The sequence below is a fragment of the Panthera uncia genome, unplaced genomic scaffold, assembly GCF_023721935.1.
Source record: "Panthera uncia isolate 11264 unplaced genomic scaffold, Puncia_PCG_1.0 HiC_scaffold_1378, whole genome shotgun sequence".
NCBI lineage: Eukaryota > Metazoa > Chordata > Mammalia > Carnivora > Felidae > Panthera > Panthera uncia.
In genome coordinates, this window is record NW_026058006.1 from 65045 (window position 1) to 88525 (window position 23481).

The 23481-nt window shown below is 44.1% G+C and overlaps 1 protein-coding gene across 1 annotated transcript in view; it reads right to left on the reverse strand.

Moving 5' to 3' along the window:
• Nucleotides 1–936: 936 nt before the first annotated feature.
• The window catches only part of LOC125916988 (protein HEG homolog 1-like), a 33188-nt gene continuing 10643 nt past the window's right edge, over nt 937–23481 (reverse strand). The window contains exons 4-6 of the mRNA XM_049623253.1: nt 11919–12006; nt 8647–8821; nt 937–6203 (exon numbers count right to left, since the gene is read on the reverse strand). Coding sequence (XP_049479210.1) covers nt 6054–6203; nt 8647–8821; nt 11919–12006 — 413 coding nt within the window. The 3' untranslated portion in view covers nt 937–6053. The remainder of the gene's footprint in view (nt 6204–8646; nt 8822–11918; nt 12007–23481) is intronic.

Sequence of the window (23481 nt, forward strand, 5' to 3'; positions counted from 1 at the left end):
TGAGGTGGAGGCACAACATTCCCGGGTCAGATGCACAAGAAGGGCAAGCTCTCCGGCCAGTTTGTCAGTGGACAGCATTGGACCCGTTTTAGGTCCCAAACAGATACCAGGGGTGAGTGGGTCTGAAAACGCCGTGATGTTTATCACGTCTGGCTGAGCTGGGTAGGAAAAAGAGAGGGGTCAGTCCTGGGCTCCTGTGAAGATCTCGGTTGGGGTGGCCTGGGAAAGCGGAGTTGGGGGGAGCCGGGTCAGGACAGGAGAGTGCTGCTGGTCATCTCCATTCTGAGATGTTTGAGGGACTGCAACCCTGATCTAGTCTGCCCGAAGTTCACCATCATGCACCAAGCTGCCATTATTAGCCTCTCCTAGTGCCCAACGTTTCTGTCATAAAGCATCCAGGAGGTTCATCCATCCCTGCCATGAAAGGTACTGAAGGAAGCAAATAATTAATGAACATAACATCTAGCCAGGCAGCCACATTCACTGGCCAGTGTAAGGGAAAGGCTCAGGCTCATGGCCCATCTCTTCAAGTTCCACGAATTCTCCCTGCCACAGAGCACAGATATGCTTATAGCCCTTCCCCCTCCAAGATGGGAAGAGTTGGCCTGGGGTGGTGGAGGGGGCCATTCAGGAGGAAATGTTTAACATCTGAATTGGTTACCTAAACTCTCCAATCCACAGAAAGAAAAGTAAGGTAAACAAAAGCAGGTGTTATACCTGAATTAGGCTTTTTATCATTTAGGTCAGTGTGACTGTCCATCCACCCATCATCAAAAGTGTCTTTCCTCACTGTGCTGGGCATTGAGGATACAGAAATGACTCAATCCCTAGATTTGCCATGCAAGAGTTCACTGCACAGTCCCACTGTTAACTTGTGAAGGGTAACTTGCTGTACTCTGGTCTAATTAGCTTGTTAGTATGAGAAAAACACACAAGGAAAATGATATTCATTTTATTGCATCATTTACTGACTAGAACGCCAGACTTAAAGTAGGTATAAGTATAAAAATAACCAAATTCTTACAAATAATACTTTGCTGCTACAGTACTGAATAATTAGTGGAGGTTGCAATTATAATACAACTTTAAATAACATTCTCATAATGGTTTTAACACAATCAACCAGGGGCTAAGGTTTAAAGGTTTGCAAAAAGAAACTCGGGACAATGTGAAAACTCAAGAAGTTCATATCCCAGCTACGTGCTTCATTTAACCATAAATCCAGCGACACAAACAGTAACAAAACTCACAGCAACCCAGGATGAAAGACATTTTTTTTTTTTTTAAAGAAACAGGCCAAGGTAATACAGAAATCTGTGTTAGTTTCCCAGGTAAACCTGGTTCCATCCCACTTCTGTCCAGTCCTCTCCTTCCTACACAAGAACTCTGCACCTGCAGTGCATGTCCAAAAATACATATAAAACCAGAATTTAATATGCAGATCCTTTGAAAGCCTCTTGAAAAATGCAGAGGGGACAAAGCTGGTCTAAGACCTGTCTCTTTGTAAACCTTAATTGTCCCCTTTGGTTTCACAGGCTTTTCTGTGAGCGGTTGACACCAACTAGGATGGATTATAACACTATTGAAAAGATATTTTAGCACAACAAATTCACTGACATTTAATACTCTGATGTTTCTAGTATTTTAACCAGTTTCCTTCTCTGGATTTAAGAAAAAAAAAAAAGAAAAACAGAACACACACTCAAAAGACAATTCTACAAAACCGTAGCTCTCTTCCAAAAATGCACATGAGAGCCTCAGAATGATGCTTTGTCAAGAAGGAGGAAAGGACAGGTCCCTTTTAACTCCACACAAGTCTTCACATAGAAAAATATCTTTGATATTAAGGGCAGTTTGAAAGATAGAAAATACTGAACTTTGTATTCTTTCTGTCTCCAAAGAAGTACTCTTGCTTTGAAATCAGTGTAAGTATCTTAGAGCTATGGGTTTCAACCCTACTTTGGGGTACACTGGGCTGACCTAAGCCAGGAGCAACTAGAATGCTCAGCTTTGGCTTCTTCAGGCAAAGTTCCCAGAGTTACCGCGCACCTGGGCACTTCGCCAGTGGGCAAGATGGCTTCATGGAGGCCCCACAAAGCCACGTGTGAGGGATGACCCTAATGTGCCTGCTCTGGGAACTTTCACATCTGAAAAATATCGTCCTTCAAAAACATTTTCTCTGGCAGCCATCCTGCCTTGTCTTGCAAAGATGCTGCCCTTCTGTTTGGGCCAACTTCTTAAGAATTACCTCTTGAAGAGCTTAATACTCACATCTTTGTTTATAATTTCAAATGCTATCAGCCAGCTTGATTACACTACCCATTCAACAATTTTGGCTCTAAATGACTTAGCTGCTTCTGAAAATAAAATTTCGTCAAAGAAGGAAGATTTGTCAGCATTTAAGACATTCAACTGAATATGTTCCCAATTTCTGATAACGTTCACAAAAATGTGCTTCCAGTATGTGGGAGCCATAGCCTTACCATGGGAACAAGGCCAAACAGCCCTGAGATGGACATCTAAGTCTGGCTGTGTTTGTCAGAAAACTGGGTCATCGCCTTACCCTTCCTACACTCAAAGCCACGCACCAGTATGCTTCTTGCTAAGCACAAGCCAGTCGTTATTAATGATGACCTCAAGTGTCCAAGAAATATATGCAATAACAAACCCGAAAGGACTTTTTCCAAAAGGATTCAACTTTTTTTTTTTTTTTGCATTTCATCTCATTAGTTTAGTTAATGCTTAATAATATTAAGGTTATTTATTTTTTCTTAAGTATATTTTAAGCCCAGTCTCTCATGCCCTCTTTGACATTTAAGGTACATTTAGACGGCGAGGCATTCACCATGATGGCAAGGCAGGGAGAAGGGTTTGAATCCTGGCTCTCCAAGGCAAGATATTTTTCCCTCCGGAAGTTCACAGGTACAAGAAACGGACACTCTCATGCATACTTCACAAGGGTGTGGTGAGTGAGGCCAGGGACGTTGCACAGAGCCTGGCCATAGTGGGAACACCAGAGATTCTGGCTGTGACAGGTAGACTTCGTAAGTTGTCTCCAGTGTCCTGGGCTGACTCATGGGGCAGAGAGGAAAAGACAGGAGAAATAAGAGCCCCTGGAGTTTAAACAAAACCCACAGTTGCCAGGTGGCTGGCAGGTGAGTCCCACCCTGCTCTGAGAGTCCCAGCAAAGTGCTTCCGCTTGCTACAGGACGCATGGTTTCTATTCAGTCAGCTCTCCCTGCAGAAGTTTAAGCCTCTCAAGAGCAGTTAAGTGTCACTTTTCCCTTCCACCTTCCCCTAGCTGTGGGGCCCCAGGGAGGCAGGACCATGGTATTTCTATGAGCACGGATCACACATTCCAGGTACAGGGGCTGATACCGAGCACCTATACGGGAGCTGAGAGCTTCTGCTTGCCAGGGGTGCCCCCAGCCCTGTCCCTTCAATCCAGCAGCTGCTGCTGTCCTATTGGTTGTTTGCCCTAGGCCCAGGCAGGTCCTTTAGGAGGTATTAACCCCAGGCTGGGGCAAAGCCAGCCTCTCCCTTCCTCACTCAGGGTGGCAGCTGGCACCGGATAACAATCATGCTGTTTGCATACCTTCTTAGACCCTCATGCTTTTGAGATACACCTTCTCCAACCCCACAGCCTCCTAGAAATGAGATACATATGAACTTAACATTGTACGGGTCCTCCTTTTTTCACAGTAAATGAAAAACAATATTCTTAATCCATTTCATGTGCACAAAACGTACTCACAGGAAAGCATTCTTGGAACTCACAGGACACTGTTTTCTGGACTTTGGGATTCTTCCCAAGAATGCTTTTGAGACAGAACACTTCATTTTATGTAACTTCTAGCTTCTAGTCCTGACACAGGAGATGATTTGTCAGCTGTGATGTCATCCAACACCCTTAGCTGAGTAAGCCTGGGAATAGCTCCCCGCCATGGCTCTGGGTCCCTGGGAGGAGCAAGGATCAATATCAAGAGCCAGGAAGCTAGGCTACTCGCGAGACAGCCGAGCCTGTCGGCTATGGTGAGCCGGAGTGCAGGGGCTCAGAGCTCTCCAGTTAGATGCAAGACTAGGAGGCACAAAGGGCTGTTTGCTTCCCCAGAGAGATCCAAGACCCAAGGATTCTGAAAGGTGATGCTCTGAAATTTTAAGTCGGCATCCACTGACAAAAACAGAATTCTTTGCGTATCTCGGGAGATGAGTGCAATTTAACGACTAAGAAGCATCACACCTGCTTTGTGTTCCTGCTGCAGCAGGGTATTGGTGGCTCGTGGAGACCCCGGGACACAGGAGTTGACACTTAAGACTGTTAGGACGAGGATTACATAAGAATAAGGATGAGATACATTCTAAAAAGAGAACTCTGAGAAAACAACCACACCCAAGACTTAACTGTCCCCGAAGGCTACACCGCTTCCATGAATGCAGGTGCCACGGAGCTCCAAGCTTCAGGATGGGAACAATTCTTTTGCCACTGTGTTCTCATCCCAAAACAGGATGTTTCAAAAGCAGATGATGAGAACAACTGCAGTTCCCCAAGCAGCACTTAAAGACGCTGAGTACGGGGTATGCCCCCTTCTCCCAGGACCCATCTCGCAGGCATAATAAATAAGACAGGTGGAATTTCCTTCCCAAAGGCAAACTCTCAACTCCTTAACTGGCCACAAGTCTTTAGCTCTCCAATGCCGACTTAAATGATGTTTCTGGAGGGAACCATGCAGCGGTATAAAGAGGTACAAATTACTGCATGAGTGAAAATAAGTTATTCAGTGAATAAACAGCTTTGAGCAGTTGGGTGAAAGTTCGCACTGAGTCAGGGGACAAGATCTGGGATACAATCAAAGAAGGCTGCACTAGTAAGGAAGCAGACTCACAGACGGGACGTGTGGCTCTATCCCAGCTCCCTAGGCTTCCTCAGGAACCCACATGGCTTCCCAAAGCACTGGGTTTCAGGAAACTGAACGTGCCCCATCAGCCTGCTCCTTTCACCACATTCAGCTGCGGGGACTCCATCAGGCTGCTTTTCCATTAGTGGTGGAATGCCCCTCAGACCCAATCTGCATTCTGCTCTCCATTTCTACTGCATACACATAGTACTTGGGCCTCAAAGGTGGGGGGTGAGGCGCTCAGGGACGAGAAGCACCCCACCGCCTCCAGCTCTGAGAGTCCCCCACCAGGGCCCTCGCCCAGCGCCTGTGCCCACTGCTACCTGCTGGGCCTCACCACAGGCAGGGGGCGCCTCTGTTGAAAACCACGTGGAGCTTGTTTTGCCCGGATCCAGACTTATTTGAAAAAGTGGGATGTAACTGCAGAGGGAAAAAATACTCCTAAATAAACGTGTCACCTTGATTAAAAAACAAAGTGGAGTGTGTGCTGTGCCTCATAAATTTCAATTCCTCATTTTGAGGGTGGGCTTGGAAACTGCAGGAGACCTAGAAGCCCACGAAAATACTGTATGTTCCCCTACAGCATCTCCAAACCTTAGCGGTATGTTTATCATCGTCATCTGTTGTTGAGCATGTAGATACTGGGCAGGAACACAACAAAAGAGCCAGTGCTCTGCCGTAAATTAACCACCACCCAACTGAGGCTTATGGAAGTGTCTGAGGAAGAGAGGCCTTCTTTCTGGAACAGTCTTGAAACAAATCCGAAAGGAGACCTCCCTATCCAATTTACTAAAGTGCAAACTGAGGAAAGACTAGGTCCTGGTGAAGGTGCCTGACCATGTGCCTGGCTAACAGTCAGCCCTCGGCCGGTGGTGGCTGCTGAACTGAGAGACTCCTGGTACCGGCCCACGTTCACGTTCACAGTAACAGTGCAGGTGCCTAACAAGCAGCCCTCAGTTCCACGTCCCCGCATCCATCTGTCTCCTTCCACTGTGGTTACGCCCCTCACGCCTGTCCCGCTTCCTGCTTGCCATTCACATGTGGCTCCGCGAGTCCTGGGAGCAGCCAGTATTCGCGGGCCCCCCTGGTACAGTACTCTGAGCAGCCGAGATCCCACAAGTTGCTCAGAGCAGTGGGCCCTCCCTCTCTCTTCCGCACTTAGAAATAGTCTCTTCTCCTGCTCTCATCACTGATGAAAGATGGGTTATACTGTCCAGGGAAGATGCACGAGTGCCGTGACCCCGGCAGTCCAGTGTAGGCCGGGTAGAGTCCATTTCGTTCAAGTTCAGGATTCCTTACACCTGTGGGCTGGTAGTCAGAAAGAAAAGGAGAAAAGTCAATTTATTATTCATGGATCTAATTTAATGTGTGTGTGGTTTTGTATTTTTAAGAATAATGCTATGTTTTAACAAACCTACGATGGAGGCAGCTAAACACAGCAGAGCAGGGCTCGACCCAGAAGTCAGAACCTTCCAGACCCTCCTTTCGTGAACCCCGGGATACTTTTGCCTAATTTCATTTTTTCTTTCTTTTCTTTCTTGCTTTCTTTTCTTTCTCTCCTTCCTCCCTCCCTTTCCTTCCTTCCTCTCTCTCTTTTCCTCCCTCCCTCCCTCCTCTTTCTCTTTCTTTCTCTCTCTCTTTCTCTCTCTCCCTTCCTTCCTTCCTCCCTCTCTTTCTTTCTTCCTTCCTTCCTTCCCTCCCTCCCTTTCCTTTCTTTTCTTCCTTTTTTCTTTCTTTCTTTCTTTCTTTTCTTCCTTCTTTCCCTTCTCCTCCCCTCCCCTCCCATCCCCTCCCCTCCCCTCCCCTCCTCTCCTCTCCTCTTTCTTTTCTTAGTAGGCTTTATGCCCAGCATGGAACTCAGTGCAGGCTTGAACTCATAACCCTGAGATCAAGACCTGAGCTGAGATCGAGAGTTGGACACTTAGCTGACTGTGCCACCCAGGTGCCCCTGCCTATATTTTAAAAGGAGATTAAAAAAACTATCAAGGGGAGCCCAGCGATTTTAGACCAACATAGGAAAAGACCTGGGCTAATTATCAAGATTATTACCTGATTATTACCAGGTGTGTCTGTCTCTGTGGACCACAATGGCTTTAAATCCTCCCTGGCATTTAGCAGAACACTACTGTCTCTGCCATGAATGGGGAGTTGACTTTTGCAAGGTCATAGGACCAGCTGTCAAAGGTGGAGTGAGGACCTCAGAGCGGGAGGCCAACAGTGATTCTCAGGTATCTCTGACCAGATCCTAGCTGAGAGCATCATGACTACCTAGCTGATGTGCAAAAGAAGCCCCCAAGGAATGACATGGCTACTTTGAAGAGGCCCTCACTGAGGACCACCAGGAGAAAATGCTTGCCTGGCAGAAAGAAAACACTGGATACGGCATATAATGAACGTGAATCCTTGGGGTGCCCAAAGTACACCTGAGACCACTGTGAGGGACAGCCTTCTCAGGTGACAAGCTGCTTCACGCCATAAGCGTAGGCCCTGCTTCTACAGACTGCTCAGCCTATTTCCGATGTGCAGATGGGGCTGGTCTAAGTTCCTGATGATATCTATTTAAGGCAACTCTTTAGCTAACTCCATGGAAACGAAGAGGAGTTGGTCCTACGACACCACGGGTCTGTCTGTCCCTATGTGATCTCACCATGCTGGGGTGAAGAGTCCCTAGTAAAATGTGCAAGTGTGCGGGCACACTTGGGTAAGCCCCCTGCTTGGTTAGCAGATATCTGCAGATACATGGCTGCAGTTATTAGAGTAAAAGGAGTTCCCAGACTGAGAAGGAAGCAAAGCACTTATGCAGAAACATCAGTGGGAACATTTCAACTAGCGCTGTTTGTGTCTGTGTTGATTTTTCCCCTTATTCCCCTTGTTCTTCCTCCAGTTTCCAGTTCTTCAAAGGGTCCACTGTTAACAACAGCATCCTTAGCGTGAACCCCTCCCGTCCAAAGTCTGAACCCTCACGGTTAGTCCCCATAGTAACCAGAGGTGTTGTGACTTCTGTCACAGGATTGCCTAGTGCTATTAAGTTCCCACAGGGCAAGGTCTCATGTTTATTGCTACCTCAAACGGGTCTACGTGGGATGAGAGGTCACCTATGTCTGTTTACTTTTCAGCTCAGGGTTGTGTTTGCTGGAGGGCTGAGGCAGCGCGATGGTGAAATGAACCAGGCAGCACATGGGAATAAGACAGGGGTTATTCAATACGGGACAGAAGGAGCAAGGGTTCAAGGTAGTCTACCATCTTTCCAAACGATGCAGTCCAGGGCTGGGTGCAGTCAATTATTGAAGACCTACGGAGTGAATACTCTCCTAAACCTCTGAGAAGTGCTTGTTGAGGATGACATTGAACTGTTCTCCTTATACCTGTTTCTAATCCCCCAGTTTTAACTACCCAAACCACAGGAGGTAAAGCATGTGCCAGGGCCACAGGCTAAACGTCACGGAATTTTCTCTCAGTTTCCAATCTTATAACTTAAAAGCAAATTCCGTAACAAGAAGGGTTACTGCTACAACCCCATGAAGGTAATGTGTTCTGTGGAAATATCCTTTATATCTTGATGTCAAGACTAATAGACACCATGCAAATAGATCGTAAGTAAACTGAATATTAAATTATGTAAATAAGAGGCTCATGCCACCGTTCTCTTTAACCCTCAACTGACTGGAGCGTCTTTACCACCAAACACAGTCCAGAGGGAATCGTCAGAGGGAACTGGAGCCTGAGCTGCACCAGGCAAAGGGATACGCACCGAGTAATACACATCCGTCATCTGGAGGAGGTTTTTGGTACTTCCATTCTCATGCATTTCAATAGCTTCTCGGCCCCAGTCTTGTGAGCGAGGGTTCTTGGGGTACTCAGCATAGGGAGACATTTGGAAATCCCCACTTTTGAAGATGAGTTTGCTTATGTCATTTTTACTCTTTCTGTGGAGTGAAAAACATTTGGAAATTTAAATGAATAAGTTATGTAAAGAAATGATATCTGTGAAACACGTTCTATTATTTTAGAAGGTAAATTAGACTGAAAGCTACCATTATATTCTTCTGTAGATGTCCACTGAAAAATGGCATTATTATTATTTTTAGTGTTTGCCTAAAACAAGTGAAAATGCAATTAGATGCAAAAAAAAAAATGCAAAACAAAAAAGTCTTCCAACTCAAAGGGACAGGTTACCAGGGACAGGGAGGACAAACACAGCTGTAGTGAGGCAGACAGTCTCTTCTGGGGACAGAGGTTGCTGCCTCACGGTGGAGCCAGGGAAATCAGGGTCATAAATTCCCAGAATGCTGGCACCAAAGGGCCTTTAGGATTCTTCAGTCCAGTGGTTCCAAACCTGCCTGAGCACAAGAATGTACATGGAAGCTTCTAGATCACACCAAGATTTACTAAAAAGAGGAGCTCTGGGGATGAGACGGTTCTGGCTTTGCAAAGAGATGAGACTTGTGCCGCAGGTCACATTTTGCTACTAGCAAAGTGGGACTAGAGTTCAGGCCTCCCGCTTCACCAGCCAGTGCCCTTTTACCACATGAGGCTACTTCACAGACCATAAAAACAGGATATTTCACCTGTAAAAATGCCCACCTGTTTATAGTTCCCACACATATTCTCCTTTCAGCAGGTTAGGGAAAGCCCAGGATAAGTTCCCTACCTGTGAGGGTTCACTAGCTAGAAATGGTTGAAATATGTGTGATTTGGGGTGCCTGGGTGGCTCAGTTGCTTAAGTGTCAGACTCTTGGTTTCGGCTCAGGTCATGATCTCACAGTTCATGGGATCAACCCCTGCATCAGGCTCTGTGCTGACAGTACAGGACCTGCTTGGGATCTTCTCTCCCTCTCTCTCTGCCCCTCCCCTTCTCTCTTTCTCTCAAAATAAATAAACGTTAAAAAAAAACAAAACAAGAAATATGTGTGATTCACTTATCGAATGGGCCTAGGTAGGATCAGACATTTTTAGTTACATTTGCCCTGGGTAAGATATTCTGAAGTTTCTTCCTTTTTACCTCACTTTCCTATAAATAAACTTTCTGGGAAGGCATGAAATGACTCAGGGTCATAAAACCAAATGTCCAGCATGTGGCTTAGGCGTTGTCTTTCCTTGCACGTTAAGAACAGACCTGCCACTGTGTTACTCCCTGGAGGGCAGGGCGTCCGGTTTCAAACAATGACTTACTAATTCACAGTCACCTTCCTTTTGCCGCCCATGGTCACAGGCTGCTTCTCCAGGCGGTTATACTACCTGGTACTGCACCCTCAGCAAATATGAGACTTACGTCTCCTTGAGGTTTAATCCCTCTAGCTTCTAGTCTCATACCCAGGATTTTATTTCCACTCATAGTTTGTCTTTGATGATTTGGTGGTAACTTTGTAAATGACAGGCAAAGGACCATGTTCCCGAATGGGCAGTTAGGGTACACTGCTCTCTGCAGCCTTCCTAGAGGTGAAGGATATCTTAAAATGTCATTCATGCCAACGGTCGAAAAGATAACTTGCTATTTTGGGAAGTGCCATCCTTCTGTTGCGTCAGAGAAATTCCTGCCATTTATAATCATCTAAATCAAAGGTCATAATTTTCCCTTATCTGAATAGATAATCACTGAGAATCCAACTCCTTCCTTTCTCTTCCTTTTCCAGTAGAAACTCAATCACACTGGCTTCCAGGAGGCCCAGAGCCAAGCCTCGTGCTGAGCACCTGCTCACCCCATGTGCCTGCTACAAATTGTTTACTGCTAAATTATCTCAGGTAACCCTCTTCATCTTTGCTTCTAAATGTGCCCAAAGTGTACACACCAGTGGTTGTAGTATATTCAGACTTGTGCAACCATCATCACAATCAATTTTACACTTCCATCACCCCAAAAAGAAACCCCTTACTCCTTGGCCATTACTCCTCAGTCCCCACTCCCCCTCCACCCCAGCCCTAGACAACCATTAATCTACTTTCGACCTCTATTAGATTTGCCTATTTTGAACATTTCATATAAATGGAATCATATAGTAGGTGGTCTTTTGTGACTGACTTCTTTCACTTAGTATAATATTTTCAAAGTTCATAAACTTTATAGCTTGTGTCAGTACTATGCTCCTTTTGATGGTTGAATAATATTCCATTGTGTGGATATATCCCATCTTGTCTATCTATTCATCAGTTGGTAGATATTGGGGTTATTTTCACCTTTTGGCTCCTATGAATAATGCTGCTATGAACACTCATGTACATGTTTCTGTGTAGACATGTGTAGACACACATATTCAGTTCTCTCCATAGCTACCTCAGAGCAGAGGTGCTGGGTCAAATGGCAACACTATGTTTCACTTTCTGAGGAACTGCCAGACTTTTTCAAAGCCGCTGCACCATTTTGTGTTTCCACCAGCAGAGTGTGAGCATTCTAATCTCTCCACATCCTCACCAACATTTGCTATTTTCTTTCTTTTTTTTTTTTTTTAAATAGCCATTTTAGTGGGTGCGAGGTGGTCTCTAATGGCAATTTCATTTGCATTTCCCTAATGGCTAATGATACTGAGCATTCTTTCATGTGCCTCCTGGCCATATGTTTATCCCCTTTGGCGAAATGTCTATTCGAGTTCTTTGCCCATTTTTAAATTAGGTTGCATCTTTATTATTGAGTGGTAGAATTCTTAATATATTCTAGATACAGTCCCTTATTAGACATAGGACTTTCACACACTTTCTCCTGTTCAGTGGGCTGTGTTTTCATTTTCTTGATAATGTTCTTTGAAGCACAGAAGTTTTTACGTTTGATGAAGTCCAATCTATCACTTTTTTGTTGCTTGTGCTTTTGGGTATTCTCTTTTAGTAAAGGAAATAAAGTCCCATGTGGTATCCTTTTCTTTGTTCAATGGCACTACCTATCAGGAATTTCCCTTTCTCCTTTTTTTAATGGTTCAGTCATACATTATGATTTAATACTGCGAACTACCCCAACCATTCTTTAACAGAGTAAAAACTGACCTGTGCTTAGCAGAGGCAAAGAGAAATAGAATGTGAACCCCCATCACTCACCGGCAGCAGGTAACAATCAGCGCAATGCCTAGAATAAGGAGAAGCCCGCCTCCTGCTGCTGCAATCACCACGGTGATCAGCTGATAGGCTAAACAGGTTAAAAAAGGATAAAGTGGACAGGTAAGAGGTAATAAATAAATAAATGCATACAAAGGAGTGATTCCCTCCCCAGCTCATAGCTATCATCAGGCCTTAGCTGGGGACCTCACCTTTCATTCCTGGGCCCCTAGGAAGGGCTCCTCAAGGCCAGCACTGCATTTTCTCTGTTGGAGAATAGTACAGCATACTACCCCAAATATTCCTTGTTGGCATGCTTATTTTGAGCTGATTATTTTTGAGAAACTGCAACACAGGAGAAGCTCTGAAAAGAGCAGGAGTAACCCTCGGGTCGCCTGGGTGGTTCAGTCGGTTAAGGGTTTGACAGCTCTGGGGCCTGCTTCAGATTTTGTCGGCTTCCCCCTCTGCCCCTCCCCCGCTCATGCTCTGTCTACCTCTGCCTCTCCCTTGCCTCTGCCTCTGCCTCTGCCTCTGCCTCTACCTCTGTCTGTCTCTCTCTCTCAAAAATAAAATAAACATTAAAGGGGCACCTGGGTGGCTCAGTCGGTTGGGCGGCCGACTTCGGCTCAGGTCATGATCTCACGGTTGGTGAGTTTGAGCCCCGTGTCGGGCTCTGTGCTGACAGCTCAGAGCCTGGAGCCTGCTTCAGATTCTGTGTCTTCCCCTCTCTCTGCCCCTCCCCTGTTCATGCTCAGTTTCTCTCTTTCTCTCAATAATGAATAAACATTAAAAAAATTTTTAAATAAACATTAAAAACAATTTAAAAAAAAAGAGCAGGAGTAACCCTTTTGTAAGGGAGATTTACATTAGAAAAGGGGCCTATGCCAGGAAGGCTGCTGTGACCAAAGATCACTTTTTCAATAAAGAGAACTGGTCTTCCCCGCCAGGCAGCCTTTGTTGACCTAACATTTCCCCCTCTTACCTTCACCCGCTTGCCTTTGCAGCCCCTGACACCTAGCCCTTTCCTTAACTCAGAAGGGTATATAAGCATCAAATATCTGGCTGCCTCTGAGCCTCATATCTTTGTGGGGTTCCTGTGTGTGCTATATAATTAAAATGGTTTTATTTTTCTCCGGTTATCTTTTACTGAGGGGAGGGAGGTACGGTTCTAGAAGGATAAGGGGGAAATTTTTTTCTTTCCCTACCTACACTGTTTTGAGAAGACTTATCCTTTCTCAGCCACTCCTAGAATGGTGCATGGATCCCAAATTCTACCTGTAGACCAGCCCCAATGTCATTTTCACTAACAGAAAACTAAAGGAGATGCATGAAGTCTTCAAAAACTGAATCTGTTGGTTTTAACAACTGTTCTAAGATTTTATCCTTCCTACTTTTTTTTTTCTCACTTAAGATGGGTGCATTTTATTATGTGTAAATTAGGCCTCCAGTAAAGTTGTTTTTTAAAAAAAGTAATGGAGAAAATAGAGAAACATTTCTTGACTACTTCCCACACTTTGATATTGTTTTTAAAGTTTTTGAATTGATGATGATAAAGTAGATACAAAAATTCTTTATTTGGTTTTAGGTTCTTACTTGATAAGATAAAAAGTAGGCAACCCTATATTATAAGAAATATTACTGGTCAACTAAGTCTAGAGTTCGGGAATCACTGCATGAACCATGCTAAGCACTGAGTTGTTCACTGAATACATACAAACTGGATTTAACTACCAGATACTAGCAGTCATATATGTAAGCACACATATCATATGTAATAAACAATATTAACATTTTAATTAATTGGTTTTATACCTGCATATTTCTGGCAAAATTACATTTTCAATAAAGTATTCAGAGGCACCTGGGTGGCTCAGTGAAGCGCCTGACTTCGCCTCAGGTCAGGATTGCACGGTTCGTGAGTTTGAGGCCCATGTCAGGCTCTGTGCTGGCAGCTCAGAGTCTGGAGCCTGCCTCAGATTCTGTGCCTCCCTCTCTCTACGCCCTACCCCTGCTATCTCTCTGTCTCTCGCTCTCTCCTAAAAATAAATAAGCATTTAAAAGAAAAGTCTATTCAGTATTCGGATTGGTTTTTTGTTGTTTTGGAAATATAATTAAAATTGTGTTTCCAGGTTGTAAGGTGTAGGATGTTTAAAAAGGGCCAATAACCAGACTTTCTATAGTAAATTAAGACTGGAAACATGTTCTCTTGGTATTCAGGTAAAGTCAAAGTAATGTGCAGAGCTGACAGCAAGCAGACTGTGTGATAAAAGCAAATAGAAGCTATCCAACCACTTACCTATCATTTATTTAAATAAATAGCACAGAAACCTGATTATCTTGAAAAACCATCAGTATTAAGGCATATAGGAAGGAAAGGCAAACCACGGAATGAGCTAATCCTCTCCCACATCTCCTGACACCTGTATTCAAGTTTCACTTTCAACAATATCTCTTGAATCTGTTGACTTTTCTTTGTCCCCACCAACACCACCCTAAACTGCCATCAACTTTTGACCAGGCAACGGCAACCACCTCCCAACTCACTTTCCGGTGCCCAGTCCTGCTCACTTATTTCAAAGAACAAGTCTGATCAAGCCGTTTCTCTGCTTTAAAATCCTACAGTGGCTTCCTTTGTTCCTAATGAAAGGCCGAAGTCTACTCCTGCTTCACCCTCCACACCAAGTTCGAATTTTCCCACTTCCAGGAAAACGAGCAGGCACTCATTTTAGAAGCCACCCTTGCAACTGGCTGCCAGTTGTGGCAGAGTCATCCTTGGAACAAAAGTTTTGTCTAAAAAGAAACACAGATGGGGGTGCCGGGGTGGCTCAGTTGGTTAAGCGTCTGACTCTTGATTTAGGCTCAGGTCACGATCTCATGGTGAGATCGAGCCCTGCTTTTTGGGCTCTGTGCTGACAGTGTGGAGCTTGCTTTGGATTCTCTCTCTCTCCCTCTCTCTCTGGCCTTCCCCTGCTCACTCTCTCTCTCTCTCTCTCTCAAAATAAATAAATAAATGTTAAGAAAGAAAGAAAGAAAGAAACACACACACACAGATGGAGTAGACCAGTGCTTCTCAAACTATCTGCTGCCAAAGACCAGTTCTTCTTTGTTGGTGATTTTGGGTATTGTTTTCAAATAAAAAAATATAGCCTCATTGACAATTCCTGCCTTTCCCTACAGGCACCAATCATGAACTTCCCTTTCTCCATTTTTTAAGGAGTCCTGTGGACTGGTTGTATAAAATAAAATAAAACTTTCATGCTTGGATGTCACAGCCATATCGAATTAACATAAACATTCCCAGGTGCTCCCTCTCCAGTTTTGTATTACTCTTGTCCTAGTCCAGGAACGGTCCACAGAGCACATTTTGAGTAGCAAAGGTACAGACCAGCATTTCTCAAGCTTTCCTGTGCATCTGAGTCACCCAGAGGGCTTGTGGGAACACAGATGCCTGGTCCCCAGCCTGAGAGATTGAATTCTGTAGGTCTGGAGTAGGGCCAAGAAGAGAGATGATCTCTGGCAAGATTCCGGGGCATGGTGGTGCTGCCAGACTGCAGACCAGACGTGGGGTGGCACTGGCTTCAACTGCACAGTAGAGAAAAGAACACTGTACTGAAAGCAGAGGACCTCATGCACATGAGCATAAATGGCTGGAAGGGGATCCACCAAAACATTCATAGAAGTTGGCGCTGCCTTGGGAAATCATGGCTAAACTTCTACTTTCCTCTTTGTGCTTTTCTATACTTCCCAAATGTTATTCACACACACACACACACACACACACACACACACTCACACACACACCACAACCTCCTCTTTTTTAAAGCGTATGTTCAATGCTCTTTGGCAGTTAGGTCTTATTACCGGGAACTTGTAATGAGCTTATGGACAAGATAACCCATAATTTTTTCCCTCATATGTGCTATCAAGTGAGTTCATGAACTAAAACAGACCTTTTGAACTTAAGACTGACCTTGGATTTATGATGAGGCCACATAATGATGTACAAGAGCATGGGGTTTGAACAAACACCAAATATAACATTTACAGTTTTGTGGGTGTTCTGTTTATTTATTGCGGTGAGACAGAAGGCAATGAGTGCCGTCTTAGGCTTGTCCATCCCATCCTTTCTATTTGAAGAGATTCTCCAGAATGATGAACTTGGAATTCTTAGTTCTACTTTCTCCTTGACATTTGTTGATATTTTACAGCCTATCTTTTCTTTATTCTTTTTGCAGTTTGATCATAGGTTGATGCTGCTGTCGTTGTTGGGAGCCCATTGTGGGCTTGGTCTTTCCTATAAGCTACATTTGTCCTTGTTTATATGCTCATTTGGATGAAAACTACTACAGGACTGTTTAGGCAGCCCCTCTCTGGGAACATTCACACCCCTCATGTGCAGGTTACACCGGGGGTGGTTAGAGTGGGTTACGTTTGTGTTTATAGCACCATCCCTGGCCACAGCTGACTGGTCCAGGAGTAAACACATGATCCAAGTGGATCAGTCAGTTCCTTCCCAGGATTTGCAATTTGGTGAAGAGAGAGAGAGAGAGAGAGAGAGAGAGAGAGGGAGAGAGAGAGAGACAGAGAAAGAGCGCATACATGCCTTCTCTTTCAAAATGGCTGAACGGTGACATGTACTTGAAGCTGCCTGCTGAGTCTATTTTCAGTCATGTTGTCTGGGAAGGAGGGAAAGCCTGCACATGGACACACACAGCAAAGAGTGAAGGTGAGAGATAAAGATGGAGTCTTGTTAATGTGTAGTCTGAAAAGCAAGCCCCTAAGCGCCAGCTGCTGTGGTTCCCCACAATTCCTTGCTTCTTACTCCTTCTTACCCTGGAATTCCATGACACACCCCAGGATCCTTCCACTAAACTGTCTTTTGTTGCTTAAGCTAGTGAGGCTGATTTACTCCAGAAGAACCTTAGCCAACTGTGATACTGTGATTTATAACAAGAAATATATATTTGGTCTTACCCCTTCCTGGCACAAAGTTTTTAAAACCCTTGGAATTTCCTAAGTGAAGAGAACAGAAAGGTGTCTTTTGTTATATTAAAGAGGTGACTTTTGGAAAGTGCCTGAGGATGGAGGGCTGGTTGCCAGGAGAATCAACCATGTGATTAGAGGGTTGGAATTTTCAGTTCCCATCCCCTGACCTCTGGGGAGGGGAGAGGGGCTGGAGGTTGAATTCATCAATGGCCAATGACTTAGTCAATCATGCTGATGTAATGAAGCCTCCATAACAATCCAGAAAGACAGAGTTCACAGAGCTTCTGGGCAGATGAACATGCAGAGAGCTGGGGAGAGTGGCTCCCTGGGAGAGAACATAGAAAAACTCCCCAACCTTCCCTTGGGCCTTGCTCTGTGTGCCTCTTCCATCTGGCTGTTCATGAGTTACATCCTTTTATAATAAACCAGTGATTTAGTGAGTACACTATTTGAGTTCTGTGAGCCACTCTAGCAAATTAATGCAACCCAAGGAGGGTATTGTGGGAACACTGATCCACAGCTGGTTGGTCAGAAGTGTAGGTAACAGGCACTCAGACTTGCAGTTGGCATCTGATGAGGAAGGGGAGACGGTCTTATGGGATCGAGCCTTTAACATGTGGGATCTGATGCTGTCTCCAGGTAGATCATGTCAGAAGTGAGTTAAGTGCTTGGTGGCATGGAAAAAACACACACGTCACAAATGGTGTCAGAATTGAACCAACCAGTACACCTTCTTTTAAAACTCTTGAGCCCATTACAGACTTTTCTAGGTGGCCACATTGTTGTATTTAAAAATTCCTTCAAGGGGCGCCTGGGTGGCTCAGTTGGTTGGGCATCCGACTTCGGCTCAGGTCATGATCTCGCGGTCCGTGAGTTCGAGCCCCGCCTCAGGCTCTGTGCTGATGAGTCAGAGCCTGGAGCCTGTTTCAGATTCTGTGTCTCCCTCTCTCTCTGACCTTCCCCCATTCATGCTCTGTCTCTCTCTGTCTCAAAAAAATGAATAAACGTTAAAAAAAAAAAAATTCCTTCAGCTATCTCCATGTTCCCCCTCACTGAGCTCATTAGTAATGCATGGTTAAAATTTTGCCTTTTAAATCTTTCCATTCCTCTTGCCTTCAGAATCTCTGTTCACAGCATTCTTTTTCTTGTCTGTAGCTTGTGAAATGTGTCTTTCTCACATCTATAGGCTGTATGTGGCCATACCCAAGAGGAGATACAGAGCAATATTCCCCTCTCCCAAGCCCTGCTTCCTTTCTGTTCTGACACTAAGTGAGGTCAGTCACGATTGCGTGAGATGTTGGCTTCAAGGGGAATGAAATTTCCAGATGACTTCTGGACAATTAATTATCTTTTTTCGTTCCTAAGCAATTTAGTGCTGTCATCCTGGATGTTTGTTATGAGTAACTGACTCCTGCCAACACACAGCATTTCCACTGGTGTGAATCTATTTAAAGCCTAGTGTAATAATACAGTGAATGCACTACAAGATACTTTATACATTGGTCACCAGATGGTGGGATGGGTGGGAAGACCATGTAGATCTTTAAGTTGAATGTTCTGGTTTCACTGGAAGCAGAGAAAGAGGTTCATATGTGGGGAAAACAGGCTCTAAATCCTTGCTGGCCATGCTAGGAGGTTGGTGGGGAAGGAGTCTCTGCTGAAGGAACACAGGACCTTTGAACAGAAAGAATCCTCTACAAAAAGGCATGTTGTGAGGGGCACTTGGTGAGCTCAGTCTGTTAAGTGTCCGACTTTGGCTCAGGTCATGATCTCATGGCTCATGGGTTCGAGCCCCGCATTGGGCTCTGTGCTGACAGCTCAGAGCCTGGAACCTGGTTCAGATTCTGTGTCTCCCTCTCTCTCTGCCCCTCCCCCACTCACGCCCTGTCTTTCTCTCTCTCTCTCTCTCTCTCAAAAATAAAAATTAAAAAAAAAATTTTTTTTAATTTTTTTTTAACATTTATTTATTTTCGAGACAGAAAGAGACAGAGCATGAACGGGGGAGGGTCAGAGAGAGGGAGACACAGAATCTGAAACAGGCTCCAGGCTCTGAGCCATCAGCACAGAGCCCGACGCGGGGCTTGAACTCATGAACCGCAAGATCATGACCTGAGCCGAAGTCGGACGCTCAACTAACTGAGCCACCCAGGCCCCCCTAAAAAATATTTTTTTAAGGCACGTTGTGAACATATAAGAGGGATGGGTAAAAACGTCTGCAGTCAGACAAAGGTAATCTAGGAAAATTATGCGAGTTCTATAATCACAAAGTGACAAGAACCACAAAATAGAAAAATGGCTTAGAGGATGGGAATATAAAAAAAGACATTAAAGAGGTAGTAAGAGGGGAATGGTGTATCTGCAGAGTAGAATCATAGTTATCGAAAGTGACCTTATAAAATGATGTAAATGAAAACACTGCACAGCTTACTAGACTTAAAAACAGGTTACAAAACAGTATATTCTGTTAGAAAGATGCACACATATGTACTTCTGGAAAGATACATAATACCAGTGCTTCTCAAAGTTTAATATGTGTATAAATCTGCACATTAATCACATTGAGGGGTCTGGTTAAAATTCAGATTCTGATTCCATAGGTCTGGAGTGGAGAGGCTTGAAATTCTACATTTCCAACAAGCTCCTGGGGGAAGCTGGCACTGCAGGTCCTGTGAGCCATGCTGAGTAGCAAGGGTAGATGCCAGGGTATTGACAGGGCAGTTTAGTAGGTGATGAGAGTGTTTACTGTAGTTTCCTTCTTCCCTCAACTTCTATTTTCTAATTAACTTGAGTTAAAAAATGAAAATTAACGGGCATGTGTTATTTTATATTACAAAAAAACAAAATTAATTTATCTTAAAAAGAGAAAAGAGGTGAAGCAAACCAAGATGGCATGGGAGGTGCAAGGAGGAGCCAGTGTAAAATCCAAGCAAAGGAGGAAATGAGGGCACCTGAGAAAAGGTAGAGCAGAAGGGGAAGCAGGGGCATCTCTGTTGACAGTTTGTAAGATCATTCTGAGGCCAGTATAAGAGCTAGAAGGCAGAATTGTTAGGATCTGTGGTGTGAACAAGTGTCTGTTTATTGGACACAGAAGAAAATAAAAAGAAGTACAGTGACAGGTGCAGACTTGAGCTGAAGGGTGAATGCAGGGGGTGCAGGTGGCCCTACCAGGTGCTCCTGGGCCTGTGCTACCTCTGAGACGAACGGGGTTTGCAAGAAAGGCTTGTCCTGACCTCTCCAGCTTGAAGAATATTCTCTATGAGGAGCAAGAAGTGGAATCTGCACATAACTCAAAAGCTAACAGAAACTTTCAGAAAGGCAGGTCATAGGTTATGCCTAAACCCAGAATGTAGTGGCGTGGGATGACTTCCAGAAACGCAGGAGTGAGGGAATCTCAAGACTTGGCTAAACAAAGGTGAGCTCTCCAACTCGTTGAGCTTGGGTAGATCATGTGCCCCAAGAAGTCTGCATAGAGAAGCATTTCTTACCTGTAAAGAATCCAGCCTAAACCATAGCCCCAAGAAGGCACTCACTGTCATTGGTGGTGAGAGCAGAAGTGACAGCAGTGAGTGGTCAGAGTGCTGTTATTTGGCACAAAACATTGAGTGACGAGCCAGATTCCACAAGGTGCTATCACCACAAATGGGGATGAAATTCAGGTGTTCCCATTCCTTAACCAACACTGAGGGCCAACCTGAGATCTCAAACAAAGGGATAGGTGGAAGGTGCTATTTATTATCAGCCACTATTGACTGCTTTGCAACACTAAAACAGATATCAAAATTGTACAGTGATATTCACACACCATCAAGGAGTTAACAAGTCACCAACACAAGGTGGCTGGAAGCGGGTCATCCAGACAGAAGCCTGCCCTCTGCTGGACATAATGATAACAACTTGGATGAAAGCGGAAGGAAAAGAAGTCTCAGGATCAGAGAGAAATATCCTGGCTACTTCCAAGACCCCACAAACATAAGGGGAAGACACAGGAACTTACAGAACAATCAATGGATATACGGGTATATCATCTCCAGACCTGTATAGTCTTTAATGATCTCTGAAGAAAAAATCACTAAATGCCACTTAGAACAATGCCCTACAGTTCACATCCCTTTCCCCAACCCTTTATGGGGCTTTCCCCTATATCCATTTTCCCTCCTTGGATCACTCTTCCACTCACTGAGAAATCAAAGCATTTTCTGGTAAAGCCTATTTAGGGAGCTGTTTGAGCAAACGGGGTTTGAAGTACTGGCTCCTGAGAGGCCTGTCAGGACCAGGAGACGCCAGAAGGATGTGGCAGATGGCGTCTCCTACTTCCTGCTCCCTGGCTTAACCCCAGAGCCAGCCACATCTCCACACTCCTCACCTGCTTTCCTCATTCTCCCTTTGCCATCTGATGGGGTTCTATTCAAATAAGTTTCTTGCACATGTGATACAACTCTACTGTATCTTGAGCCTTCCTCCTTCCCTCAAATTATTCTAAAACCATCCTCTATGACATTATCTAAAGCTTCTCCTTTTCTAATACTTACAGTGTCTTAGGATAAGGTTTACAGGCTCGTGGTGCAATCGCCACTGTTAGCTCTAAACCATCTCTTCTAAAGAACTATATGTACTCTTTAGTTCTAGTATTCCATCATTTGGTGAACACGTCTCAAATTATCGTAAATGTTTTGTCTGACTATTTAGGCTCCTTCTTTCTACATTGAAAGTTCTAGGCTTTCTTCTGTCTATTTTCGTGCGCAGGCTACTCCATTCTCTGATCAATTTAAGAGTATTCTATGGCTTGGTTCTGGTTTTAAGTGAGGAGTGAGATTCACACTAGAAAGTGAACAAAGATAATTCTGCACCCCAGGCAGCCCCTGTAAAGCACAGATACCTTCCTGAACACAAGCATAAAGATCCTGAACCCAGTTGACAAAGCTCGTCCAAATAGCGATTTTTATAAAGGGACATATACTGCTATCCACACTGTTTTACATAGGCCAACAAACCTCAGAAAAAACAAAAAACAAAGACAAACAAAAACAAACCCAGAAAACAAAACAAAACAAAAAACCAAAACAAACAAAACCAAAAAAAAAACCAAAAAAAAAAAAACAAACCAAAACACAACAAAAAACAAAAAAACCCACAAAAAACAAAAAACAAAAAAACCCTGAAGCCCCCAGTTACGGAATGGATAGGTCACAGGAATAAAAGGTCCAGCATAGGGAATATAATCAACGGTATTGTAATAGCGATGGATGGTGACAGATGGTCGCTACACTTGTGGTGAGCACAGCATTATGTATAGACTTGTAGAATCGTTATGTTGTGCACCTGAAACATTGCGTGTTGACTGTACTTCAATTAAAAAACAAAAACAAAAAACTAAAGTCTACTTTTTTTTCCCTGAAGATCTAATTGGCTTTATTAAGTGGTTCATGAGTCAGACAGCATCCAATCCCATCTAGGAAGTAGAGAGGAGTTCAGAAGCTCATTTTTTCAAGCACTGATATTTAAAAATAATTTTTACTATTTTATAATTTTTAAAAAGCATAATGTATGATGACTCCCTCCTCTTGTTAAACCGAGTACACCTGTGATACTGCGATATACTAAGAAATTTTTATTTGGTCTACACTCCTGGTTCTTAGCCTAAGAGCTTCTAAAACCCTTGGAATTTCTGGATGAAAGGGGTGAGAGTTACACCTTTTGTTATTCATTTGGAGCCTTTCTCAACCACACCTTGGTTTATGCTAATAAAGTAACCCTCCAAGGATGGGGGCTGGTTGCTGGAGGAACTTAAATCCCATCTCCAACCTCCAATGGCCCATGACCAGTGATATCATTTATTGATACTGCGTACTGGAACTCCCCCCAAAACCCTAAACAAGGAAGTTTTGAGAAATTCTGCAGTGGTGAACACTTAAAGGAGTGGGGAAGGTGGTGTGTCCAGGAGGGCATGGAAGCTTCCAGCACCTGCCCCTATACCTGCCTCTGCATCTCTTTGTTTGGCTGTTCCTGAGTTGCATCCTTTATAATAAACTGGTAACATTAAATAAATTTCTTGCATACATGATACAACTCTACCGTATCTATAAATTCTGTAAGCTGTTCTAGCAAATTACTGAACCTGAGGAAGGGGTCGTGGGAACCTCTGATTTATAGTTGGCTGGTCAGAAGTCCCAGAGGCCTGGACTTGGGATTGGTGTCTGAAGTAGGGGCAGTCCTGGGACACGGAGACAGTGTCTGACACTAACTCTGGATAATGTCAGAATTGCTTGGTGTGAGGAAAACCCTGACACATTTAGTGTCAGAAGCTTTGTAAGTAAAAAACAGTTCATAATAACATGGAACACCATTTGGTGTGTGATGACTTGGGTCCATCATGATGAATATCTGTACTTAAGTGGTTTTATGGCATGATGGTGTCCTTAGGGATTACTAAATAAGATAGGGTTGTCTACCTCTCCATGGCCTCAGCTTACTACTTAAAACACACACACACACACACACACACACACATACATACACACACACACACACACAAAACCCTAAGTCACATTAATTCTGTGAATTCCTCCCTTTGTTCTGTATG